At 42.0% G+C, this 15324-nt stretch overlaps 2 protein-coding genes and 1 long non-coding RNA gene across 3 annotated transcripts in view; 2 read left to right on the plus strand and 1 right to left on the minus strand.

The window, feature by feature from the left end:
* LOC309702163 (uncharacterized protein) overlaps nt 1-15324 on the plus strand; it is an 854297-nt gene that overhangs the window by 234818 nt on the left and 604155 nt on the right. The window lies entirely within an intron of this gene.
* Nucleotides 491-5059, plus strand: LOC309702341 (putative nuclease HARBI1). The gene is made up of 5 exons (XM_082527028.1): nt 491-1634; nt 1960-3957; nt 4034-4146; nt 4232-4343; nt 4424-5059. The coding sequence occupies exons 2-5, from the start codon at nt 3639-3641 to the stop codon at nt 4804-4806; spliced, it is 927 nt and encodes a 308-aa protein (XP_082383154.1). The 5' UTR covers nt 491-1634; nt 1960-3638; the 3' UTR covers nt 4807-5059.
* Nucleotides 6612-7161, minus strand: LOC309702525. Its single transcript, XR_014275589.1, has 3 exons — nt 7052-7161; nt 6900-6960; nt 6612-6789 (listed from the first exon to the last, which is right to left on the minus strand). It is a non-coding gene; the product is annotated as an uncharacterized lncRNA (long non-coding RNA).

The following is a 15324-nucleotide window of genomic DNA, read 5'->3' on the forward strand; positions in this document are numbered from 1 at the left end:
AGTTAAAAGTAACGTTTTGTAAAACTGTTACATTTAGAGCAACTTTTAAGTGGAATAAGTTGCCTTAAAAAATTAGAGAATTATTCAAAACTTCAATGAACACTTAAAAGCCGATTTACAGAGCTTTTAGTTGTTGTAAATATTGTAAGACATGATTTGTTTTTGAAATTTGTGTAATGTGCCTCAATGTTATTGATATTATTATTATTATTGATTGCTTATATTTGAACAATTGTGAAACCTCACTGTGGATGTAAGAGTGAAATTATGTGGATATCTTGAATCCACTTTATTGTGTAATATTTTATGTGAGTATTTGACGGAAGACGAGCAACATCTGTTGTGGAAGCTAACGGGGTTCCTTTAGAATAAACAAACATAGGATTTATTATCACTGAATAATTCTGTATAAATCTATACAAATTATAGAAATATGTAATAGGAAACAACAAAATAATCTAAATTATAAAATAGTGTGTGTGTGCATGATTTTAGTGTTTGAACAGTCATGAATTATCTTTAACAGCAGGTTGGATGTAATGTGTTAGAACTACCAGCAGGTGGGGATAAGAGACCTTTAAGGTGTTTGGTGCCACGCTCCACCTTCAGGTTTAAAACTAGTGTTAATGGAGTTTGAAGGTTGAGTTTGTTCCACGACTGCATTTCACTCACTGCCTCTGTTTGTATCTCTGTCACTGCAGGACCAACATAGAGCCAGAAGTCAGCGCTCTCAGGAGGCCGACAAACCTCACAGAAGAAAGGGAGAGAAAAAACACACCTGTGACGAGTGTGGGAAGGGTTTTACTGTGAGGGCTAAACTAAAACAGCATCAGGTCATCCACACTGGAGAGAGACCGTTCAGCTGTGACTTGTGTGGAAAGTCTTTTTCCTTGAAGGGTTCCCTAAAAACACACCAACTCATCCACAGTGGAGTTAAAGCGTACAGCTGTGATCAGTGTGGCAGAGCTTTTACTCACAGTAGCAGCTTACAGAGGCATCTAGTTACCCACTCTGGAATTAAGGCATACAGCTGTGATCAGTGTGGCAGAGCTTTTACTCACAGTAGCAGCTTACAGAGGCATCTAGTTACCCACTCTGGAATTAAGCCATACAGCTGTGACGAGTGTGGGAAAGGTTTTACTGAGAAGGCTTCACTAAAACAGCATCAGGTCATCCACACTGGAGAGAGACCGTTGAGCTGTGACTTGTGTGGAAAGTCTTTTTCCTTGAAGGGTTCCCTAAAAAAACACCAACTCATCCACAGTGGAGTTAAAGCGTACAGCTGTGATCAGTGTGGCAGAGCTTTTACTCACAGTAGCCACTTACAGAAGCATCTAGTTACCCACTCTGGAATTAAGGCATACAGCTGTGACATCTGTGGAAAAACTTTCAGCCAGAGAGGGAGCCGAAATACACACCTACGCATTCACACCAGACATGATGTGTACTGCTGTGAACAGTGTGGCAAATACTTTACAACAGACGCACACTTACAACAACACATGTTTACCCACACTGAGGAGAGACCTTATCAATGTGACCTGTGTGAGAAGACTTTTAAATCTCCACATGACCTGAGACGACACCAACAGATCCACACCAGAAAGAGACTCTACAAGTGCAGCTACTGTGAGGTATGTATTTATATTGTTATCTTGTCATTTTAGCCTGACTGTTTGGAACAACTCTGCTCATTAAACTGTGTTAGCATGTTAGCAATTCTACTGCATGGAAAAGCAGCTCTGAGTGATTATTCAGATTTTCCTTTCAGTTATGATTTTAGTATTACTGTAGTATTATGGTGGTAGTATTGTAGTTATTGCAGCCCAGTAAACTGAGTGTGTTAACTGAAACAGTCAAATGTAGTTGGACGTCTGCAGAGATGCTCTTTATTTCAGGCGACGTTCAGGATACAAATGTTGAAGGACTGACTTACACTGTCTTTGTGTCTTTGTTTAGAAGCAGAGCGACACAGATGGATCCAGTTCTCAACCCTGTCATCACTGTGGTGGTGGGAAAGACTTTCATTGTGACCTCTGTGGAAAAACTTTCAGTCGGCAAGCTGCCCTTAAAACACATCAACGTAGACACACTGGAGACAAACTGAAATACTGCAAAGAATGTGGGAGAAGCTTCACCACATTACATCACTTAAAACGACATGAACTGATTCACAGTGGGGTTAAAAAGCACCTCTGTGATCAGTGTGGGTCATCCTTCACCACTGCAGGTCAGCTTAAATCACACAAAGGAGTCCACACAGGAGAGAAACCACACAAGTGCAGACACTGTGAGAGAAGCTTCTCACAGTCAGGTAGTCGTAACCTTCATGAACGTGCACACATGGAAGGAAACTACAGCTGTGACCAGTGTGACAAGAGCTTCAGGAATCTCAGATCATACTCTGCACACAAACGATCCCACGTTACTAATAAACTGTTTCACTGTTACCAATGTGCCCAAACATTCACCTCATTGTCTGCTCTGTGCAAACATCAGCGCGATCACTCAGGGCTGAAATCACTCCCATCACTGGATCACAGTGAATCTGAAGACACAGAAAGATCCTCTGGTTTCTGTGTCAGACTCAAAAAGCTTGAGATCAGGCTCCACAGAGTTCAGATAGAATCATTTAAACTTGTGTTGAACTGAACTGGTTGTTGGGCTGAACTTCTACATAATACAGATCTACATGGGATCTTCTTTTCTGTTGTTTTACTGAGTCAGTTTTGTCCTTTTTTCTCTGTCCTGGTTTTGCTCGTCTGTAAATGATTGAAACTCAGTCAAATAGTTCATTGTTCTCCAGCAAAACGTTTTGGAAACTCATGTTTAACCTTTAAAACTCTGACATGTTTTAGCACACAAGGCTTCATCGGGGAGTTCACTCATGATTGGACCATGAGAACAAAGGTTTTTAGTTCTTTCAAAGAGAGTCTTGGAGATGTTTGATGTTTCTGTTTTTCTGAAACCACCTGAAAGAAAAACTATTTTTCTTGCTTTATGTAGTGTGGAAGTTTTTAATGTTTCTTCATCTGTGATGTTCTTGAATGTGTTCACGTGAAGATGGTACAAATAAACTGTCCTTTCAGCTTTAGCTCCTAATTTATTCATTATTTATGGATGTAGCACAGCAGCCGTCTTTTGATTAACACATGGAGGGCTCGGGAACTGATGGTGTCGTCTCCCTAATTTGCCCACTCAGTAAATCTCACTCATGGCCAAGAAATTGAAATAAACCTTGTTTCCCTGCTGGATAGTGATCCACTGTAACTCTGCTCCTCCTTCCTGTTTAGGATTTCTGTGGCTGAAGTAAAATTCCCTCCATCCATCACTTATCCCAGCTAACCCAAAGTGAAATAAAGTTTTGCTGGTCTTAAAAAAGCATTACAATAATGGGCATTACCAATGCAAACTGAATGATACAGAAGATGAAAGAAGAGACTTTGATCAGTTAATAAAGCTCATGATCTGGATTCATTGTGGCTGCTACACAGATACTTCTGGGTCACTTCTCTCAGTTAGGAACCTTCCTCACCAAACTGACTGTTGGACCACACCCCTGGTTTCATGAGAAATTGTTTCAGCCATGATTTCTCTTCCTGTATTTCAGAGTAAAGACTGAAGTGACAAATGGAAGCATGTTTAAAAAACACAATGTGAGAGAGACGTTGAGGTCCTTAGAAGTTACCCTGGGTTTTTCTGTCACCCTGCTAGATGTTACACACCTTGTTATTGGACTGATTTCTACTGCTGGACTACTCCTGCGGAGAGTAACAATACTCTTACTAATTAGCTTTCTGTATAATATTGGTGACGCTGAGCACGTTTCCAAGGCTACCGTCTGTCGGGCAGTCAGGAATGTTACAGTTGCACTGAAACGTCTCCTGCACTCGTTTGTGGTGTTCCCCGGTCATAGACCCACAAGATTCATCAAAGAGGGATGCCACAAAATTGCAGGTATCAGGATGACCAAAACTTAATGTATGATGTGGTGATACTTGAACTACTACTTAAATTTTACATATATTTTCAGGGTTCCCAGGCGTGATTGGCTGTACAGATGGCACTCACATTCCAATCATTGCTCCTTCAGTAAATGAAGGAGACTATGTGAACAGGAAGTCTTTCCACAGCATTAATGTACAGGTACATAGTTCCCTGTAGCATTTCAAACTAACAAATTATTTCATTATAGTAATGGATGCTAATTTGTGTTCTCTGCACTGTGAAGATCATATGTGATGCTGCCAACATTATCACAAATGTGGAAGCCAAGTGGCCAGGCTCTGTCCATGACTCACAAATATTCCGTGAATGTACACTGAGCACAAAATTTGGACATGGTGAGTTGAGAATACCTTAAAATATATAAAGACCAATTGCTTCAGGGACATTTGAACTGAAGTGTATCCTTCTGTCTTAGGAGAGTTCACTGGCTACTTGCTTGGTGATAGGGGGTATCCATGTTTACCCTATTTGCTTACCCCTTACTCTGACCCTGAACCGGGCCCACAGCAGCGATATAATCTGGCTAATTGCAGGACAAGAGCCAGAATTGAAATGACTATCGGAATGCTTAAGGCCCGGTTCCAGTGCCTGCAAAGACTCAGGGTCACCCCAGAAAGGGCATGTGACATTATTGTGGCATGTGTGATTCTTCACAACATTGCCACAATTAGAGGAGAACACTGTCCTTCTGAACCAAACATCAGCAGTGATCCAAACCATGAACATCCTGACCCTCCCACGGACATACAAGATGGAAGCGCAGTCAGAGACACCATATGTCACAATCATTTCTTTTGACCCATCACCTCAACATGTTGAAAGAAGAATAAACAGATTTTTTGTTCAACTGGCTTTATTGGTCGCCTGTATTTCCTGTACACAAAGTATTAAAAGATGTAAACCTCATAAAGTGTCTCTGTTGCTTCCTCCTCTGTAACAGCTGTCAATGTTTCTTCATTATTTTCCTGTAGTAAAGAAATAAACAACATTGCTGTTCTACTGTAAACTCATATAATCTGTGGAGTATTACTCACAACTGCATGTTGGTCTGGCTCAACAGGAGGCTGCACCAGATGCAGTACACCATCACCATCAACTGGTAGAATATGAGGTTTATACAGGTCACTTATAACTTACAAGGGACCAAATGGCAATTAACAAACATACCAATCACCTTACACTTCATTGTCATTATGCTCTCAAAGACAACCAAGACTGAGGGAAGGCAGAATCAGTAGGAAAATAACTTCACTACAAAATAATTCATTATGGTAAAGAGTTTATCAAATGAATGAGTAGCACTGCAAAGGTGACTGTGAAGAAAGGATGTATGCACATCATGTATTATTTTGAATTTACCCCTTATGTAGGCACTTGTGTCTTGCGGGGTTATTGACTCAGAGGATGTCCCCGCAGAGATGCCTTCGGCCACAGGGCGCCCACTGTTTTGGCTGAGGGCCAACTGCTGAGCCTCTGTGAGTGGTGGTGGTGGAGGACCCCCACCTGTTTTTCGGGCCTCCGCTTTTTTTCTGTTGGCTATAACGGGTCACATTTGAGCACACAGAGTAAGCAAATATGTACTTGTAATGTGCTCAGATAATTTCAATAAGTACTTACAGAAAGAAAATTAATGTAGCCTCTAACTGCAATTGATTTACATCGGACAAACAGACCAAGCACTATGGCTCATAATACAATTACACCTTACCTGTTTGGACTATATTTTTATATTTCATTTTTACTTGCTGCCAGGAACGTTTGGGGCCTGTTGGGTTGCACCTGCGCTCACATCACATCACAAAATAAAATGTATAAAATAACAAATAAAATAACATATGATAAAATAACGTGTTAAATGGGTGGAAATCCCTAGATCAATGTTTATATTAACACTCACGCATTGACTCTGTCGGCTATGTTTTGCCATGCATGCTCTCTTTCTTTTGCAGCTGTGGCTGTGTTACTTTTTTCCGCGGAATTTGCATGTTATCGGCATATGCTGCCATCAGAATTTCGGCCTCAAGCGCTGTGAAATACATTGACCGCGCCTTCTTTCCCTCCGTCTCCATGGTGACTCGCTTAATCTGTGCTCCGCTTATCAGGGCTTTATGTATCCTCGTCCACGCGCTTCACTTGGGGTTAAAGCAACTCCGCGTTGACTGAACTAATTGTTATCAGCCTTTCTGAAACCGAATATTCCGAGTTGGACAGTTCGGGGTTACTCAACCCTGCGTTTGTTTTCATTCAAAGGCTTTATGGTTTTTCCTTTAATACCTGGTGGGCCGGTCTCCAGTCAAAATGCCCGGGACCATTTTTTGTCCCAGTCCAGCCCTGGTGTCAGATCTGCATGCAGTGTCAATGAGACGATCAACAACAGATCAGACAAAACACTCAGGCGGACACTCCTCTGTAGAAGGAAACATGGAAAGTGTGAGGTAATCAGTGCACAACATCACTTTGTATTTCAGGCAGTTTTTATATAGAACTTCAGCACCAATGTAAAAGTTCTGGTTTTAGGAAGATGAAGAACATTTTCAGGAAGGATACCGTCTGCAAGCAGAGCTGCTTGAACCTCAGCGCTGAGGTCCAGACTACTTCCTGTGAAGCCACGTGATGTAAATCTGCTGCTGTAACTTCACAGTTTACTGAAGCTAAATGCAACGTTACCATATAATCTGTTTTCAACAAAGGTTTCACTCCGTCCGGTGTTGATGGAATGATTCAGGCCGTACTCGTCAGGCTTCCCGTCGACCACACGCATTTCAGTCACAAACCCCGTGACTGACAACAAGGGAAACAGCAGAAGAAAAGATGTGAAAAATACTGGATGATGATGATGGAGGATTAACCGCGGTGGCTAAACTGTTTCCTGTCTTTGTGGGCGTACTCACAGGGAAGTTTCCAGGCACGTCAGTCTTGGTGGCTAAAGTCTCCATTTTCCAACATGTATCGCTACAGGTGCAAAGACACAACATTAATCATCAGTGTAAATATTTTAATGCTGTCCAAACGGTGTTTGCTTTGTCTGTCCTCTCGCACTCACAGAGGAAACGAGGACGCCACCTTCAACCCATCTTCAGTTGGCTCAACCATGGCCGGACTTCCTGTTGGCTTTGTGACAGCAAACCACTTGAAATTAGAGCAAACTGCAGTCAAGCAGCACTTACAGCAACCTGTGGACACGCAAATGGAAAGCACTGAGAATCATACAGAAGCATAAGAGCTGTTTATTGTAACACGTGTGTGTGTGTGTGTGTGTGTGTGTGTGTGTGCACATTAATAACACACTGATGTATGTTAGTTTGATTTATGCTATATCTGAGAAAACAATTGCAGAATTTTACATCAAAGTTTCCAAAGCTGATGTTTTGTTGTTCACACTGTTTTATATTCATATATCTGTGAAGGTTCTCAGTCATCCAGGTCATCGTAGTCAAAGGAGCTTGCAAAGAAAAGCGTCTGGACTTCTTTAAGTTACTTGAAGACGTTTCACCTCTCATCCGAGAAGCTTCTTCAGTTCTAAGGTCAAATGGTGGAGAGTCCCAGATATAAACCTAGTGGGAGTGACCCCCCACAGAGGGACAAAAGGACCCCCTGATGATCCTCTAATCGCCTGAGCCAAGGTGTGAAACTGGGTGTGGGTCCCAATCAGCCAGAGTTTCGGGTGAGTTCATTGTGAAACTTGGCCCCACCTTGTCATGCGAATTCCTGAGATCAGATGGCCCAGGGTGTGAGTGGGCGTTAAGGCGTCTGGGAGGGATCTCAAAACTGGATTATAGATGGCAGAGAGTTGGTGTCGTAAACCCCCGCCTCTGTTCAATGATGGTCGCTCACAGTGGACATAGATGGCTTCTTTCACTCCTCTTTCAAACCATCTGTCCTCTCTGTCCAAAATGTGAACATTGGCATCCTCGAAAGAGTGACCTTTGACCTTAAGATGCAGATGGACAGCTGAGTCTTGTCCTGTGGAGGTGGCTCTTCTGTGTTGTGCCATGCGCTTGTGAAGTGGCTGTTTGGTCTCTCCAATGTAGAGGTCTGGGCATTCCTCGCTTCACTGTACAGCATACACCACGTTGTTAAGTTTGTGTTTTGGCGTTTTGTCTTTCGGGTGAACCAGTTTGTGTCTGAGCGTGTTGTTGGGTCTGAAATGCACCGGGATGTCATGCTTGGAGAAAACTCTCCTGAGTTTCTCTGATACACCGGCTACATAGGGGATGACAATGTTGTTGCGTCTGTCCTTCTTATCCTCCTTCGCTGGTGTCTGGTCTTCTTTTCTTTGCCTCTTTGCTGACTTTAAAAACGCCCATTTAGGATAGCCGCACGTTTTGAGTGCTTCCTTTACACGTGTGTGTTCCTTCTTTTTTCCTTCAGGCTTAGAGGGAACATGTTCTGCCCGGTGGTGTAGGGTCCTAATTACTCCAAGTTTGTGTTCCAGAGGGTGATGGGAGTCAAAGAGGAGGTACTGGTCTGTGTGTGTGGGCTTCCGGTAAATTTCGATGTTGAGGTTGCCGTTCTCTTCAATGTGCACAGCGCAGTCCAGGAAAGGCAAACAGTTGTCCTTTGTGTCTTCCCTGGTGAACTTGATGTTCATCATCAACATATAAAGTCGTTCATAACAAACTGAAAGGCCGGGAGTTTAAAATGCAAACCGATGGAAGCAGCAGTAGAAGACTATAATGTCACAGAGCACACAGTGTCTATTATTGTGTAGACATTTATAAATAAGAGCTTAATAAAGATGCTTAATTTCTTAAGAAATAAACAGGTGGAGGGATCTTTATCAAAAGTGGATGTTGCATCTGTGGCTAAACCACTGTACCCAAAAACTTTAAAAATCTACTGTGTGTGAGGCTGTGTAAGTAAAGCTTGCCCTTCACACCCGCGTGTAACAAACCATTTGTTGGGGGTTGTGGATTTGACACCTCAGCTTTGTGAAAGTGGGGAAACATGTTTCTGGCTGTGCATAAGATTTCTGCTTACAACTTAGAATCTCAGTTCTAAATGAAATTCAGATGTTTTTTTAAGTATGGCTAATGTATTATTTGACTTCTAAGGCATACACACACACACACACACACACACACACACACACACACACACACACACACACACACACACACACACACACACGTGCGCGCACACGAACAACACCAACAAAGAGAAGAAGAAGAAGGGGTCGTTTTACTACGCATCATAAAAACGCAATCATTCATCTTCCAACTGTATCTTTCTGTTCTGTCTTTAGAATCATTGGTTTGTGACCTTCCTTCTGTGAGGGCACACACACACACACACACACACACACACACACACACACACACACACACACACACACACACACACACACAATTTTAAGTAGGCAATACGGTTACCATCATCCTGTCTGGTTTATTGAGTGGGTTGAGAACTGATACATAGACGACTGAATTAGTATTATTTTGGGGAACATGAGAGCAGGGTGATCAGAATCTTGCAGCCAGAGTTTAAATGAGTGAAACTGGCAGATTTTTGTTTTGTTTTGTTTTTGTTTTTGAAGTACGGGTGTTTTCTCACCTATAAGAGAAAGAACATTTTGTGACAAGTCCTAAGACCGGGCTTTTGTATTTTTTCTTTTGTTTTTCAGTTTATTTGTCATTTTTCATTTTATTTTTATTTTTTGAACAGTGCACTGATTTTTGTTTGTGAATTTCTTTTCTTTAAGCAGATCTGCACGTCGGGAAGAAAACCGTTGCGGGTGGGTTTCTCCACATTAAAATGGGCTCTGGAGAAAGCCACTTATTGGGACAAGTCCCTGTCCAAAAAGGATTCAGCGATGTAATCTGATCTAAAGTTCTTCTTTTCTTTTTGAAATGACGTCATTTTGCTGAGAGTGGAAACTAAATGCGACGACAGGTTCCACTATCAGCAAAGAAAGTAAGAATGGATGAATGAATGAATGAATGAATGGAAATAAAACAAACTGACTGACTGGTAAAAGCTGACAAGACTGACTGACTTAACACCATTGCGTGAAGTCAACCCCCACCTGACAAAGGTGTGGATGTATCTCTGTGTGTGTCTCTGTTACAGGAGCAGAAAAATGATAGCAACATCTGAGGTTGCGTGATGGTTTAACCTTTTAAATGCCATTTTTATGTTTGTGAATCTATCAGAGGTGTGTTATTCATGGGCTTGTGGTACTCACAGAAGTTACTGTGAGAAAGTGTGTACACACCTGCGCAGCGCTAACATTTGCATTTTTTCTACAGCATTGCAGTTTTTTATGTGATTTGATGATGTGGTTTTTAGCAGAACAATTGGTGGATGTTTGTTTCTTTATTACAGGTTTTGTTTTCTTTAAGAGTGCATGTAGCATTCAGCAGAAGTGGACAAGTGACATGAGAAAAACAAATAAGGGATGCAGCTTTTATGGAATATTTGAAGATGGGCTATTGAGCTCATAGTGATGAAATGGGTGGAGTGACATTGTTTAAGGGAAGTCACAGATTAAATTGTGGAATAAATTGGGATGATTCATGATTTGGGACAAATTATGGTAATAATAGTGATTTAATGATTGGAGAAAACCTGCACATGATACTTGTCTGTTATGCTGAGTACTTTATCACTTTCATGATCTATAGTTGGTTGCAAATGTGAAGTTTGATTTAGATTGTTTTAGGGAGACTGTGCAACATTCTTATGCATGTCTCATTGGGGAGTTGACACATGGCGAAAGCCGTGTGGCGAGAGGAGTGTTATTTTTTCAATTTGTAGATGTCGTGAGGTGCCAGAGGCAAAGTGGGTGTGGCTGAAGGTCTACAAACGAAAGTGGAACGAGCCCAGGTGGACGGGGGGTCCATTCAAGGTGGAGACCAGGACCTCACACGCGGTCCGACTGAAAGGGAAAGGGGAAACCTGGTACCACTGGAGCTAGTGTGCTGTAGCGGAAGAGCCTAAGAGGTCGGAAAGGCTCTCTGCAAAGGAAAAGAGGGGGAACTCGGCTGAGACCCCCCTACATGGATCCCAGCCCAGGGACAGAATAAATCCCTGATCCATGCAACGACTGAAGGGTAGTCTACCCCGGAAGTTGAAGAAAGAAGAGTAAGAGAGAATCACCCGACTCAGAAGATAAAGGTTTAAAAATAATAATAATAATAACGACGAAAACAAAAGTAAATAAAAAACAAAAAGACAAAACAAAACAAAAGAACAAGTGAGATTACATTGGACAAAAGCGATGAGAGAAATAACTAAAATGGGGTTATGGGGAAAGTGGAGAGCAATGGTAGTGTTAGGAGTGATAACTGTTGTGATTGTAACTGTGATTTTTCTTGCAAGTGAATTGCCCAGAGACAGACCTGAATCCATTCCAGCAACTCCACCATCACAGGCCACGGTGGAGCGAACCAAACGTAGTGAAACAGGTAAATCAGATGAGTGTTTGGATTATTATGGCGGTGTAGAGTTGGACTACGTTAAAGGGTCCACAATCTCGTATGCATTTGATCTTTGTGCTGTCATTAAATGCAAGGGCTTACTGAACAGTTGAGTCCAACGTCTTTAATGGCAGTACTAAATCGGATGGCGTTAGATATGTTGTTGGGATAAAAAGGGGGCGTTTGGGGATATGTATTGTACTTTCATTCCAAATAACACAGTTCCCGACGGCTCTGTGACCCGAGTTCTGGAAGGCCTAAAGACGTCCACCGCAGTGTATGAGCATTCGGGATTAGATGACCTGTTGGAAGCGTGGACGACCTCTGTCTTTGGGCAATGGAAAGATTTTATTACGTATGTCAATTATGGTTTCTTTGTCTGTTTTCATTGCAGTATTAGTGACATGTGGGTGTTGTTGTGTGCCTTGTATCAGAGCCTTGTTCGTAAGACTCATCAATCGTGCTGTGGGAGAGTCTGATACAAAGGCCGACACCATGATGCCACTTTTGGGAAATGGGGAGTCACAGTATGAAAACATTATGGTGAAAGATTTAGTTTAGTTTTATCTGCCATGGAGCAGATAAAAAAGGGGGACTTGTAGGAATGTTTAGCTTATTTTAGAGTTTAGAAATATGTTATCATAGAATGTAGAATTATTGTAGGGACACTGTTTGTAAAGTAATAAAGGCCTCACTCTCTTGTGAAGTTAGGAGTAGATTTTAGAAGGCTTCTCCCCCACTGAGTGGAAATTCCCCAGAGGATGCAAGGTAGGGGTTTATGACCTCTAGGGAGTCATCTACCCCCACAGTGTTTTAACTGTTACACACACACATCCACACGCACACTCACTCATGTGCACTCACACATACACACAGGTATGCGCACACACTCACTCACGAGCACTCACATAGACACGTGGGAACGTGCACATGTAGGCATTCACGTGCTCGTGCACATACACACAGACAGAGTTTGCAGCACACCGTAGAGGGGGTTTTATGATGGGGTCACTTCTATAAAGCTGACTGTAACCAACAAAGGAGTGAAGATTTTTGTAGAGGGACACCGGCCTCATCTTCCCTTCTAGAAGTGCATGCTTAAAGATGAATGAAGATGAATGTAGATGAATAAAGATTTTGTGAAAATGACTACTGAGTCCGGTGCCATCTCTGGATGCTCGAGGAATAAGAAGAACCGGGGTAAAACTGATTTCTCAACAGTAACATCTAGCAGGGTGACAGAAAAACCCAGGGTAACTTCTAAGGACCTCAACGTCTCTCTCACATTGTGTTTTTTAAACATGCTTCCATTTGTCACTTCAGTCTTTACTCTGAAATACAGGAAGAGAAATCATGGCTGAAACAATTTCTCATGAAACCAGGGGTGTGGTCCAACAGTCAGTTTGGTGAGGAAGGTTCCTAACTGAGAGAAGTGACCCAGAAGTATCTGTGTAGCAGCCACAATGAATCCAGATCATGAGCTTTATTAACTGATCAAAGTCTCTTCTTTCATCTTCTGTATCATTCAGTTTGCATTGGTAATGCCCATTATTGTAATGCTTTTTTAAGACCAGCAAAACTTTATTTCACTTTGGGTTAGCTGGGATAAGTGATGGATGGAGGGAATTTTACTTCAGCCACAGAAATCCTAAACAGGAAGGAGGAGCAGAGTTACAGTGGATCACTATCCAGCAGGGAAACAAGGTTTATTTCAATTTCTTGGCCATGAGTGAGATTTACTGAGTGGGCAAATTAGGGAGACGACACCATCAGATCCCGAGCCCTCCATGTGTTAATCAAGAGACGGCTGCTGTGCTACATCCATAAATAATGAATAAATTAGGAGCTAAAGCTGAAAGGACAGTTTATTTGTACCATCTTCACGTGAACACATTCAAGAACATCACAGATGAAGAAACATTAAAAACTTCCACACTACATAAAGCAAGAAAAATAGTTTTTCTTTCAGGTGGTTTCAGAAAAACAGAAACATCAAACATCTCCAAGACTCTCTTTGAAAGAACTAAAAACCTTTGTTCTCATGGTCCAATCATGAGTGAACTCCCCGATGAAGCCTTGTGTGCTAAAACATGTCAGAGTTTTAAAGGTTAAACATGAGTTTCCAAAACGTTTTGCTGGAGAACAATGAACTATTTGACTGAGTTTCAATCATTTACAGACGAGCAAAACCAGGACAGAGAAAAAAGGACAAAACTGACTCAGTAAAACAACAGAAAAGAAGATCCCATGTAGATCTGTATTATGTAGAAGTTCAGCCCAGCAACCAGTTCAGTTCAACACAAGTTTAAATGATTCTATCTGAACTCTGTGGAGCCTGATCTCAAGCTTTTTGAGTCTGACACAGAAACCAGAGGATCTTTCTGTGTCTTCAGATTCACTGTGATCCAGTGATGGGAGTGATTTCAGCCCTGAGTGATCGCGCTGATGTTTGCACAGAGCAGACAATGAGGTGAATGTTTGGGCACATTGGTAACAGTGAAACAGTTTATTAGTAACGTGGGATCGTTTGTGTGCAGAGTATGATCTGAGATTCCTGAAGCTCTTGTCACACTGGTCACAGCTGTAGTTTCCTTCCATGTGTGCACGTTCATGCCTGTTACAAGTACTTGAATGTGAGAAGCTTCTCTCACAGTGTCTGCACTTGTGTGGTTTCTCTCCTGTGTGGACTCGTTTGTGTGATTTAAGCTGACCTGCAGTGGTGAAGGATGACCCACACTGATCACAGAGGTGCTTTTTAACCCCACTGTGAATCAGTTCATGTTGTTTTAAATCACTTGATGTGGTGAAGCTTCTCCCACATTCTTTGCAGTATTTCAGTTTGTCTCCAGTGTGTCTACGTTGATGTACTTTTAGGGTCTTTTGCTGACTGAAAGTTTTTCCACAGAGGTCACAATGAAAGTCTTTCCCACCACCACAGTGATGACAGGGTTGAGAACTGGATCCATCTGTGTCGCTCTGCTTCTAAACAAAGACACAAAGACAGTGTAAGTCAGTCCTTCAACATTTGTATCCTGAACGTCGCCTGAAATAAAGAGCATCTCTGCAGACGTCCAACTACATTTGACTGTTTCAGTTAACACACTCAGTTTACTGGGCTGCAATAACTACAATACTACCACCATAATACTACAGTAATACTAAAATCATAACTGAAAGGAAAATCTGAATAATCACTCAGAGCTGCTTTTCCATGCAGTAGAATTGCTAACATGCTAACACAGTTTAATGAGCAGAGTTGTTCCAAACAGTCAGGCTAAAATGACAAGATAACAATATAAATACATACCTCACAGTAGCTGCACTTGTAGAGTCTCTTTCTGGTGTGGATCTGTTTGTGTTCTCTCAGGTGATGTGGAGCTTTAAAAGTCTTCTCACACAGGTCACATTGATAAGGTCTCTCCTCAGTGTGGGTAAACATGTGTCGTTGTAACTGTGCGTCTGTTGTAAAGTATTTGCCACACTGTTCACAGCAGTACACATCATGTCTGGTGTGAATGCGTAGGTGTTCATTTCGGTGCCCTCTTTGGCTGAAAGTTTTTCCACAGATGTCACAGCTGTATGCCTTAATTCCAGAGTGGGTAACTAGATGCTTCTGTAAGTGGCTACTGTGAGTAAAAGCTCTGCCACACTGATCACAGCTGTACGCTTTAACTCCACTGTGGATGAGCTGGTGTTTTATTAGGGAACCCTTCAAGGAAAAAGACTTTCCACACAAGTCACAGCTCAACGGTCTCTCTCCAGTGTGGATGACCTGATGCTGTTTTAGTGAAGCTTTCAGAGTAAAACCCTTCCCACACTGATCACAGCTGTATGGCTTAATTCCAGAGTGGGTAACTAGATGACTCTGTAAGTGGCTACTTTGAGTAAAAGCTCTGCC

The sequence above is a fragment of the Aulonocara stuartgranti genome, assembly GCF_965226115.1.
Source record: "Aulonocara stuartgranti genome assembly, chromosome: 3".
Classification (NCBI taxonomy): domain Eukaryota; kingdom Metazoa; phylum Chordata; class Actinopteri; order Cichliformes; family Cichlidae; genus Aulonocara; species Aulonocara stuartgranti.

Excerpts from the sequence above, each read along its gene's own strand:
- LOC309702341 (XM_082527028.1), top strand. The coding sequence starts at position 3,639 with ATGTTTAAAAAACACAATGTGAGAGAGACGTTGAGGTCCTTAGAAGTT. Across the intron at positions 4,147-4,231 it reads TCCACAGCATTAATGTACAG|ATCATATGTGATGCTGCCAA; the intron begins GTACATAGTTCC and ends TGCACTGTGAAG. Across the intron at positions 4,344-4,423 it reads GAGCACAAAATTTGGACATG|GAGAGTTCACTGGCTACTTG; the intron begins GTGAGTTGAGAA and ends CTTCTGTCTTAG.